The sequence below is a fragment of the Mus caroli genome, chromosome 1 (genome assembly GCF_900094665.2).
Source record: "Mus caroli chromosome 1, CAROLI_EIJ_v1.1, whole genome shotgun sequence".
Classification (NCBI taxonomy): Eukaryota; Metazoa; Chordata; class Mammalia; order Rodentia; family Muridae; genus Mus; species Mus caroli.
The window spans coordinates 147,333,883-147,346,194 of NC_034570.1; the positions used below are offsets into that span (position 1 = coordinate 147,333,883).

Below are 12,312 nucleotides of genomic sequence, written 5' to 3' on the forward strand. Positions count from 1 at the left end.
GAAAAAAAGAAAAAGAAAGGGCCTTTGACAAAATTGAACATCCATTCATGATAAAAAGTCCTAGAAGAATAGGGATACAGAGGATTATTTCAATATAATAAATGTGCAGCTGCTTGCATTATGAATAGTAAACTGTACATGAGAGAGGGTCTACACGTAGCTTCTGGGAACCTGCCCCCAGTTGATTCTGATTGGTAAATAAAGATGCCAACAGCCAATAACTGGGGAGGACAAACCAAGGTGGGATTTTAGGTTTCCTGGGCTTGGGACCAGGAGGAGGAGGGAGATCTGCAGTGCTGGGGTAGAGGGTGGACAGAGAAGAGACAAGTCTGCCATGGAGCAGAAAAGCAAGGAAGGGGCCCCAGACTCTGGGCCAAGAAAACATGGTCCTGAGGACTAATTGCAGTTAAGAGCAACAAAGATGGAGCATAAAATTAGTAATAGCTGGGGATTAACAGCATGGTGGGTGGTGGCCCAACTATTGTGCTGTTTAAGGAATGTTAAAATATGAAGGCTGTGTGTGTTTTTCATTCGAGTACACAGACCTTTGGGGCTGGTAGTGACCCGAGTTGAGATATATTCATTAAATAATTAATACAACATAAATGCAATACACAGGAAGGCCGAAACCAACGCTATCCTAAACAGAGGAGAACTCAAGCATTTCCACTAAAATCAGGATCAGGACCAGAATATGCACTCCTCACCCTACTGCTTTACATGATGCGGGAAGTCTTAGCTAGAGCGGTAAGACAAGTGGAGGAGACTAAGCGTATACAAGTGGGAAAGAAGGAAACTGAATATCTTTATTGGCAGAGGATGTGATTTTATATAGAAAGGACCCTAAACAGTCCACTGGAAAATTACAGGTGATACTGTCAGCAAAATTCAAAATACTCAAAAATCAGTAGGCGTCCTATATACAAATATCAAACACATCATGATAGAGATCGGGGAAAGGACCCCATTCACAATGGCCCCCAGAAATACCCTGGAACAAATCTGAGGAAGTGAAAGACCTGTGTACTAAAACCTTTAAAAGGAATAAAGAAAAGAAAAGAAATTGAATAAGATACCAGGGATGAAAGGCCTCCCATGCTAACACTGTGAAATGACCACTCTACCAAAAGCAAACTACAGATTCAACACAATCCCCATTAAAATTCCATTGCAGTTCTTCACAAAAATTGAAAATTGAATCTTAAATTTCATATGGAAACACAAAAACTCAGGACAGCCAAGACAATCCTAAACAATAAAAAACCTCTGCAGATACCACCATCCCAGATTTCAAATTACGTTACAGAGCCATGGTAATAAACAGCATGGTACTAGGGTTAAAAACAGACTTGTTAATCAGTGGGATAGAATCAAGGAACCATGTATTAACCTACACACCCACAGGCTTTTGACCAAGATGCCAACAATACACATCGGAGAAAAGACAGCATCTTCAAAACCTGGGGCTCGTCAAATGGTATAGCTACAGAAGATTTCTTCCTTATCTCTTACCCGGTACAAAACTCAACTCCAGATGGATCAAGGGCTTAAACAAGACCTGAATCTGACAGAATGGGAAGTACACTTGAACTCATGCACATGGAAGGACTGAATGAATACAGAAGAACAAGCACTGAAATCCACTATTAAGAAATGAGACCTCATGAAACTACACCATCGCTTGAGTGAAGAGGCAGCCTCTAAAATGGGGGAGAGAACCTTTTCCAGCTACACATCTGAGGGTTGGAGTCTGGGATAGTCAAAGAACTCAAACCAACATGAAGAAAACAGGAAAATGAAAAACAAGGTATGAAACATTTTTTTTTCTCAAATTCAACATCGTTAACCATCAGGTAAATACAAATTAAAGCAACTTTGAGATTCCATATTACCCAGTCAGAATGGCTAAGATTAAAAAATTAAAAATTATAAAAACAACAACAACCAGTGACAGATGTGGGCACAGATGTGGGGAAAAGGAAACTGCTGTTGAGAGTACCAGCTGGTGAAGTCACTGTGAAATCAGTGTGGAGACTCCTCCACACGGTCCAGCCATAACTCCTGAGCATAGAGTCAAAGGACTGTATACGCTCATCCATATTTATTGCTGCTCTACTCACAATAGCTAAGAAGTAAAAGCGTGGATGGCCAGCTACTGATGAACGGATACAGACGATGAAGCATAGTTACACAATGGAATATCATTCACCCATAAGAAAAGTGAAATGAAATCGTCGGGTAAGTGGGCGGGGCTAGGAATAACCATTCTGCGGTTATTACCTAGACTTGGTAAGACAAACATCAAACCTCCTCTCGTTTGTGAACGTTAGCTTGGAGCTCTCAGACGTGTGTGTTCTGTTTGAAATTACTCATGGAGCTCAGAAAATTACCACAGGGCCACAGGGGAAGATTTCCAAAGGAGGGCGATGACAGGGCACAGTAGTCTAAAGGGCTAATGGGGAATAATGGAACGAGAGTGTTAAATTGGGGTAAGGGGGGGGGGAGGGCAGAATAGAGGAGGGACTTATGATGGATAACATTAAAAGATGTTGGGGAGTCAGGCGTGGTGGCGCACGCCTTTAATCCCAGCACTTGGGAGGCAGAGGCAGGCGGATTTCTGGTCTACAGAGTGAGTTCCAGGACAGCCAAGGCTATACAGAGAAACCCTGTCTCCAAAACAAAACAAAACAAAAAAGATGTTGGGGAAAGGCATGGAAGTAACCACTCACTTTCCGGTTGGATCTAAGTCTCACTCCACTGTACCATTATAGGGCCAAGAACCAATGGTCAAGCCTTACAGGATAATCGCAACTATTATCCCCCTACACGGACATAACATTAAATGGACTTCTAATGTCATATCACTATACCCATAGATTAATGTGTCTCCCAGCCCCCAGAACCTTCTATTGGTAGTAGGTTGTGATTAACACAGAGACCCATACTGGCCAAGGTGCCCAGTCCCAAATGGAACATAAATACCTCACCCTCTCCTCCCAAGAGAAGGATCATTGATCAGGGATCATTTCCGGACAGGGAGTAGGAAGAGTCTAAGAGCCAGGGATGGTGGAGGACCACAAGGAGACTGTCTCCTGGACACAGCAAGGACAGTTGTGAGCACACAGCTGTTGTCACCTCATGCTCAAGATCTGTGCAAGCTCCAAAGAAGCCAGCTCACCAAGTGTGTCCCACGCTAGCTAAGGAGCTACAGGCAAGTATTAGCTAATGAGAGAGGGAATTTTCTTTCATGTAGCACTTGGTAAGTTGACCACGACCCAGTATAAGACCACACATACAAGAATATCTTGATGGATTTTTTTTAAAAAAAAGTCACAAAGTTGGATGAGTAGGAAAGTGAGGAATGGATCTAGGGTTGAGATGTGTGTGAATATGATCAAAATACACTGCAGGAAAAACTTAAAAAAAAAAAAAAAAAAAAAGCAAACCAAGCACAAGGCCCTCTCCAGCCCCGCTCCGCTGCCAGTCAGTACCCCATCCCCCCCACCGCCCCACCTCCTGCTCAGACCTCACCTGAGAAAGAGGAAGATAGCTCGGGGCGCCTCAGCTCCATGGGCCTCGGGGCTCCTCGGTTCCAGGTAGGGTTCAAGCAGCTCCAGCAGCCCCGGGTGCAGCTTCTCCGCTTCGTCAAAGACGAACGTGCTCTGTTGACAGCGCCACTGCGTCTCCTGCATCTGCCTCTGCAACTCCTCCTGCACAGAACATGGGGAGCTGCAGACCTCGAAGGAGAGCATTCTCCTGTTTCCTAGGCCCTGGTGCTGTGGACCACCTAAGCCTGGGCTCCACCCACCACAATCACCGAACCTGCCCTTGGCCCCAGCAGGCTGCCAAGCTCCCCAGGTGATGTTCCCTGGTCTTGGGCTCAGCATGCCCACCTGGGATGAAGACCAGTGCTGAAAAGTTCTTGAGAGAAGCCCAACTGCTTAGGGAACAAGCACCAGCCAGGTGCCTTCTCCAGGACTAAATAAATCCCATCCAGGAGCTAAGGACCACCTCACCCTCCCCAGGGGCATGGGCTCTACAGCCCCGGAGATAAAAGGCTGCCTGCCAGCCACATTCCCTTGGCCTCTCAGAAGCAGCGCCTACGCTGGTAGGGATCTCAAGGCAGCCAGCCTGCTCTATCTTGGTGCTCAGGCTATGTGTAACTTGAGGGTTACCACACAGGTCGCCCACCACAAGAAGACAATGAGGTCTCCACTGAACATGAGCTTTGTGGTGCTCTCAGAGCTGGGCACAGATGCTTCTCACGGGCAGCTCAGCAAGTCCACACTCACTGTGCCTCTCAGCCTCCTTAGCATCTGTGTGTGTGTGTGTATTTTGGTTTCTAGTAGGGAAGCTGATATCCTCAAGTGGTTTTGCTGCAGCCAAGACCAGAGAATTCTTCCTGGGAAAGCTCTGTGGTCGGCTGTCTGACGCTTGCTTATCTGAGGTACCATATGTCCAGCCCTTGCCCTCCAACAAGGCTATACTAAAATTACCAGGTGACTCAGGCAAGCTCTGCCCTCAAGGCTGACTAATCTTCCGGGTTTATACACTCTCCAGTACTACAGTTGAGAGCCAACACGGGTGTGTGGTCACAGCTGTTTGCTCTTTTTCAGGGAATTTCACTACCTGTGTAAGTGAGGAAACGGCTGGCAGTGTGGCTAAGCAGTAGAGTGCTTGCCTAGCCTGCTGGGGGCCTTCAGTTCAACTTCTGACACCCACATATTTAAAAATATGAGCAGAGCGCCTGCTCATGATCCCAAGACTTGGGAGGCTAAGTCATAAGAGTTAAACTATCATTTAAAAAGCCCCCAGAGCCAGGCGAATCTCCGTGAGTTCAAGGCCAGCCTGGTCTATATATAGGACAGCCAGTGCTACATGGAAAAACCCTGTCTTGAAAAACCAAAGAAGAAGCTGGGCATGGTGGTGCACGCCTTTAATCCCAGCACTCAGGAGGCAGAGGCAGGCGGATTTCTGAGTTCGAGGCCAGCCTGGTCTACAGAGTGAGTTCCAGGACAGCCAGGGCTACACAGAGAAACCCTGTCTCGGAAAAACAAAACAAAAACAAAAACAAAGAAGAAAACCAAACCCTCAAATCGTTGCTTTCATTATTATTCAATGATACCTTGAGGGGGGAAAATGATAAACAAACCAAAGAATCTGTCTGTAAGCCACAGGCTGGTATGAGTGTTCTGTCTAATAAAACTACCAAGGCTGGAACGACCTGAAAGAGGTCTGTCTCTCAGCAGCAGAGGCATAGAAGGCCAGCTGGGTCAAGCTAAGGAGGCTGTGGCCTTTGGGGAGGAGATAGTAGACTTTCTGCTTCCCTCCAGTCCACACTTCCTTAGACACGGATGGGATCTCTGTGTAGCCCAGGCTGGTCTTGAACTCAAGATCTCCCTGCCATAGCCAATGAGTGCTGGGATTATAGGCCTGCACCACCATGCCCAGTCACATTTCACTACACTTAACACACTCAACACCTCCCCACCCCCACTGTTTGATTCTGTTGGTGCAGTGCCTGGCCTCCAGGGTGCAACTGTGCCCTTCCTCCAGCCTCAAGAAGGCTAAACAACCCCCCACCTAGCAGGAGTCGCACTTGTGTCCATTTGCAATTTCCTGCTGGAGCCAAGAGGAGTTGACCTTCTGCAGAGCTCAATCCAGCTAAAAGGATGGGGTCTGTGAGCTGTCCCTACATAAACCCAGTTTTGAATATTAAATTTCCAGCCATGATCAGAAACCTTTGTCTTGGCTTCATCCTTCTCTTCCACCCTGCCCCGCTCCTTCTTCATTTCCAGCCTCACTTTCAGGTACCCAGTTCATCCATGGCTGCTGGACAGCTACATGCAACTGTCATGGAAACAGTTCCAAGGTGTTCTGGAAACCTTTTCCCTCCTGGAACTCTGGGCTGCCTCTGTGAAAGGGAAGGGAATGGCTGTCTGTCCCAGCTTCTGTCCCTGCAGCTGCCTGCCCCCATCCTGTGCTAGGCTGCTCAGGAGTCCACCTCCTTTAGTCAGGATCTCCTCTCAGCATAGGGTCTCAACCCTGCCTGGCCAGTGAGGCTACCCAACCCCCAACACCCAGTACTACAGCCTCACCTTGTATGTGTCCACATACTTGGGGTGTGGGAAGTGGAAGGTAGAGATAAACATCTTGACACAGTCACTCCTCATGCCATCCCGATACAGGTTGTCCATCAGTATCCGTGCCACGAAGTTCTTGCCTGTTCCAGACCAGCCGTGGAATGACAGAGCCAGGGCCTTGCTTACTTGGGGCATCTCTAAGTAGCCCTTCACTGCTCTCAGGACCAGCTTGCTAGCGAGATGCTGGCCGTGCAGTCGCACACGCAAGTCTGATTCTAAGCCTAGGAGAAAAGAGGTGCCCGTGAGAGGCACAGAGGCCTGTGTGCACCACCTCCCCTCCCCACGCCGGGATTTCTATTGTCTGATCCTTGCGGCCTCAGAGCAAGAAGGCAAACCCCACAGCAGAGGATGTTCTGTTGGGATGACCTACACTCACACTCATTGTTATCAAATAGCTAGGTGGGTGTGCCCCTGTGTATACAACTGTTAATTGCTGTGCCAACAGTGCCAGATGCTGGTGGAAAGTTTGGTATTGTCATTTCTAAGGCCCATTATCTGCTTTCTTTGTTGTTCCTCCAAAGGGCAAAAAAGAGGAAAAAGCAAGCTGCCATGGGGGAGGTCATGGAAGGGCACCTTGCCCTCAATCGGGCCAAAAAACAACACTTAAGATACGGACTGAGTACTAGTCCTGCTGTACCATGACCTTCCTGACATCTATAGGGTTTCCAGATCTGGAAGGAAGTGAATTGGGGGAGCAGAGGGGGCTAGGTGAGCGATTTATGGGGTCAATACTACTGACAGAACAATCCTTAATTATCTGGGGCTGGCAAGAATGCCCAGTGAGAAACTCTGGGCTTTTTTAACTCTTAAGCGTATATATGTGTAGACAGACAGACAGACACGCATATATATACACACACAGATTCTGACCAGACCCAGTCACCTGTCTCAATCAACTCCACAAGTGTTCATGGATGCTTATATACATACACATATACCTACACACATACATACATATAAACACACATAGACATTTGGATGGATGGATGGGTGGATGGATGGATGGATGGATAGGGCAGAGCCCCCCAAGCCAACCCCATCCTCTTTATTTCTTTTCTTTGGCTTTTTTATAGACAAAAATTCTTAGAAAATTACCTCATTGATAAAATGCTACCCAAAATGGAAGTTACAAAAGGATGTTGATATTAAGTTCAAAGCAGTATTTCATTCTGTATACTCATTATAAGTTCAAAGCAACAGTTTCTTTCCTATGGCCTTGTCTTATAGTGCACATCTGTGACTCCATCCTTGGATCTGACCTAGAATGAATGTTTTTCTTTGAACACAAATTTGTCTCAAGCCTATTTCTCTTTTTAGTGTAATTATGAAACTCATTGCATTTCTTATTATGCAGCCTTTACGAGGAGTGGGCATATTCCATTTTTGATTTTAACTTTATTACATCTTCCTCGCAAAACAACTAAAACCATTTTTTAAAACGTTTTCCCTAGTATTAAATCAGGAATTCCATAAAATTATTAATTCATTTAAGTAGCATTAATTCATGAAAATACATCTTTATGTCGATCTACGGGAAATCTGCTCAATAGGGTGGGCTAATGCCTTAATTTAATAATGACAGGAAAGGTATATGAATAGCAAGAAGCAATCTTGGAATGAAGTCTCTTGTTTCTAAGAGCTCATCCATCAAAGACCATGCAAAAGACAGTGGACCATCTCAGGAAAAGCATCCACCAGCCTTAACCGCTCCTGGACAGCTTCTGATGCTGCGGCTGCTGGGCCAGGTTACACGTTACAGACCTTTCCTGGTTAAACCTAGAGACAGACGGACGCTTCTTTATTGAGACTGGGTCTCTCTATGTAGCCTAGGCTGAGCTCCTAGGCATTATCTTCTCAGTTTCCCAAGTGCTAGACCACAGGACACCACACCTGACTAGAAAGTCACACAAAGTCACTGTGTGTTGTATGTGTGTGTTCATGTGTGCATTCATGTGTACATGCAAAAGGAGTCAACATTTAAGTATCTTCTTAATCACGCCTTTTTTTTTTTCCTTTTTTTTTTTTTTTTTTTTTGAGATATGGTCTGCCCCTGGGCCTGTTGCTCATTAGTTTGGCTGTGGCTAACAGGCTTCAGGGAGCCACCAGTCTCTGCCAACAGTGCAGTGAGTGGCAGGTGTGCAGAGCTATGCCCAACTTTTATGTGGGCACTGGGATTGGAACTCAAGACTCTTGCTTCCCCTGTAGGCACCCTGCCAAGTGATCTAACTCCCAAACCCTAGAACATACCATTTTAAAAATTCTTTTTATTTAATTATGTATATAAATATATGTATGTAGTCCTGGGTTTCTGTAGCTGAGGGCAGCTGCCTGCAGAAGCCAGAAAAGGGAGTCCGATATCCTGGAAGTGGAGTTGTAGCCAGCTGTGAGGTGCCTAATGGGGATTGTGGGAATTGAACCTACCCTCTGTAAGGGTAGTGCTGGCTCCTAACTGCTGAGCCATCTCTCCAGCCCTAAGGGACATTTTAACCACAATTATTGATCAGCTTTCTGGCTTCATAATCTCACCTTTCCTCAGAGAGGTTGCTTACCATTCTTATTCTTATTCTAACACTCTTGAAAAGAGGCAGGCTGTGTCAGATTCTGACTCAGTCGCTGCAGAATTCTTAGCACAGGGCCTGGTACATAGTGGATCCAACAGAGATTAACAGTTCTTCTTCAGAAGATGCCCTTCCTGGCTAGAGAGATGGCTCAGCGGTTAAGAACACTGACTGATCTTCTGAAGGTCCTGAGTTCAAATCCTAGCAACCACATGGTGGCTCACAACCATCTATAATGAGATCTGACATCCTTTTTTGGGTGCATCTGAAGACAGCTACAGTGTACTTACATATAGTAAATAAATAAATCTTTAAAAAGGAAAAAAGAAGATGTCCTTCAGGCATGAATATAGGGACATCTTCAGAACAGAGGGTGAGAAGGGCATAGCCTGCACCTTACAGTGTCTCCTGCCAGCTATCTTAGTTGGATATGAGACGTTCATGGTTCCCATAGATACTAATAAGCTCTGTACCTTTAAACTAAAGCTCGCCAGGCAGTGGTAGCGCACACCTTTAATCCCAGCACTTGGGAGGCAGAAGCAGGGTGATTTCAGAGTTGAAGGCCAGCCTGGTCTACAGAGTGAGTTCCAGGACAGCCAGGGCTACACAGAGAAATCCTGTCGCTAAATAAATAAATAAATAACCTCAAGATAAAAAAATTGGGAGCACCACGACTGGGGTTGGGAGTAAGGTAAGGGCCTCTTGCTCTTGATACATGTTAGCATTCTGTCTAAACGCCAACCTACAGTTACCCAAAGGCCTGACCCTTTGTAAAAGGGGCTACTTACCCCACCTCCCTTTCTTACTCTTGCTTCCTGCTTGCTTCTCTCTTGGGCTCTCTTCCCTTCCCTTCCCCCTCTCCCCACGTGCTCATGGCCCACCTCTCTGTCTCTGTCTCCTTCCTCTGCCTCTACTACCCTCTTAACTCCCCTTTCTTCCCCTGATGGCCCTTCAGGGGAAAGGGATGCCTTGGCATGGGCCTGCTGAGGCACCCCCTTCCCCATACCTCACCACACCCCCATAGAACATATCTTAAACTTCTTTATCTTTTTATAAACAAATCACTAAGTATCTCCATACTCTAAAAAACAAACAAACAAAACAAACAACAACAAAAACCCAGGAGGGCTGGGGGATGAAGTACTTGCCTGGCTCTCCTGAGGACTAGTGTTTTGAAAACAGCCACATAGCAAGTATTTGGGCACTTTTCCTAGATGATAGAGTGTAATATCCGCTAAGGGCACTATCAGTGCTGGTGTTCTGTTGTTCCTATTGTTGGAGAGTGTCCTTTTTGGAAATCGTGGAGTTCAAAGTCTTGTCAGAGAGATTCTCAAATAATTGCAGACCCGACTTTCCTCTTATTGGAAGAGGGGGAAGTTGAGGGGGAGCTTTCTCACCAGTCGCTTCTCCATACTCACCAACCCCCTCCCCCAGATACCTGAACCCTGAAAATCACATCAGCTCCAACCTGTCAAGTTGTTGGAGATCCTGCAATCTCCGCCGCCTCTGCAGCAGTCCTGAAAGCGGCAGAGCCATGCAGTGAGCACATCCAGCGACCGCCGGCCCCACAGAGGAAGGCTCCAGCCTGGAAAGGAAATGCTATGAGATGGCAAGATAGGGACAAGAGAGACCGTCCTGAGGTTTCTCAGTGACAGCGCCCAAACCAGAGTTCAGGTCCCAACTCACAGCCAGGTTCCTTCGTATGCTCCAGCGCTTCCTCTCTAAGCCTTAGAAGCGAAAGTATCTGGGGTTGGGACAATCACAACAAACGGCTACAAACTGCTGTCTACAAACGGCTTTCCTTAAGTCATCATCAATAAAGCGAGCAAGAATGGAGAGGCTTGAGTGTCTAGAGAAATCAGGGCAGGTGAGGGGCGGCAGAGCAGCCAGACCTTTAGTTGTTCCTAGGGGCTGCACCTAGAGTCGTGCGGAGGTGGGATGCAGTGACCAGGCCCCTGATGCAGGCCTGCAGGATGCAGTGCTTAAGAGTGCTCTGACTATATATATGCTGGACGCAGTGCTTAAGACTGAGACTGGCAGGTGAGCGAGGGGTCGGCGGCGGGGACCACTCTTACCCAGAGGCGGCACGGGGGTCTCCTGGTCTTCACAGTGATCGGGCCACAAGGTGCAGCTGAAAAGCTCCCAGTACCGTTTGGAGAGGGCACCGACCGTCCTCAGCTGCTCCTTCAAGCCTTGGACGCTCGGCCAAGGGGTGGGCTTGTCGGCCTCCTGGCCCTGCGCTCCCGCTCCCGGGGGGCGCAGCGGCAGGAGCAGCAGCAACCAGAGAGCTCCAAGAAACATGACCCGAGTGAGCGCTTCCGCCTCGAAGAGTCCGGGGATCCAGGACTCATCGACACCCACCAGCGGGCGCGGCCCAGGATTGGCGTCGCCGTGGTGACCGCTCCGCCCTCGCAGAGGCTGACTCAGGAACCCATCCTATTGGAGTTTCGATTCAGACCAGAGACCCATCCGAAATGAAACTCAAAACTGGTGTCCCAGACTGCAGGAATCCTGAGCCCCTGTCTGCCCCACGGGATGCAGGCTATTCTGGGGCACGCCTGTGGCCTCAAGTGGCCACGAAATGGCCACTGCCAGCTATTCAGCTGTGCCTCCCACATAAGAACCCCGTTTGGTGCCCTGCCCTCGTAGGAGGTCAGCTTTCTGCCAACAGGAGGGTGATGAAACCGTCTAAACAGGGAGAGTTTTTTGTTGTCAGGGGAGTCAGCTGAGTGCAGAAGCAGTCCGAAGAGTGTAAGCAGTGGAGAGCTGGGTGGCCTGGTCCTCTGAAGAGGAAAACGAAACAGTAGAGAGCAGTGAGCAGCAGCAGGCTTTCATGGATGCCAGTCCAGCAGAAGTAAGAAGTAGGGTAGGATGGTATTTGAGTTCGGGAAAACCCCGGGTTAAGAGGAAATTGTATCATGTGAGAATTACAGATGTTAGGCTAAGTACTTGCCCACTCATAGCTAGGTTTTAAAATCTGATCAGATGCGGATGGCGATGCAAACCTTTAATCCTAGTACCCAAGAGGCAGAGGCAGGCACAGCTCTCTGAATTTAAAGCTAGCCTGGTCTACATATTGAGTGCCAAGCCAGCTACAGTTACATAGTGAGACCCTGTCAATATTTAGAAAACACCAAATACTCAGGCTTGGTTCCCAGCTTGGCATCAGGAGGAAGGTGGTGGAAATTAGAAGTGAGCCCTAGTGGGGGTCTTTGGGTTACTGGGGTAGGGGCATGTTCTTGAAAGAGAATTGTGTAATTGCTCCCGCCACGATGCACACTGCCCACTTTTCCCAGAGGTCTGTAAGTAGTGAACTTGACCTTCAAGGTTATGAACCAAATAAACTGTTTCCTTGATAACTCTCGGGTGTTTGCCAAGGTGGCAGGACACTGACACATGTCTTTATGCTTATTTGTAAACAATAAATATCTGAGCATGCATGACAGTCTAACATACTATGGGGTTTTGTTATTGTTTGGAACTTTTGTTTGCCTGTTTTGTTTTCGAGACAGGGTTTCTCTGTGTAGCCCTGGCTGTCCTAGAACTCACTTTGTAGACCAGTTCACTTTGAACTGATTGCTATGTTGGGTGAGAGACAGCAGAAATCAGTC

At 47.4% G+C, this 12,312-nt stretch overlaps 1 protein-coding gene across 1 annotated transcript in view; it reads right to left on the minus strand.

Moving 5' to 3' along the window:
• Tor3a (torsin family 3 member A) overlaps positions 1-11,036 on the minus strand; it is a 19,806-nt gene extending 8,770 nt beyond the window's left edge. Inside the window, exons 1-4 of the mRNA XM_021159623.2 lie at positions 10,777-11,036; positions 10,170-10,286; positions 6,099-6,364; positions 3,532-3,710 (exon numbers count right to left, since the gene is read on the minus strand). Of these exons, the coding sequence (XP_021015282.1) occupies positions 3,532-3,710; positions 6,099-6,364; positions 10,170-10,286; positions 10,777-11,002 (788 nt within the window). The 5' untranslated portion in view covers positions 11,003-11,036. The remainder of the gene's footprint in view (positions 1-3,531; positions 3,711-6,098; positions 6,365-10,169; positions 10,287-10,776) is intronic.
• Between the last annotated feature and the right edge of the window lie 1,276 nt (positions 11,037-12,312).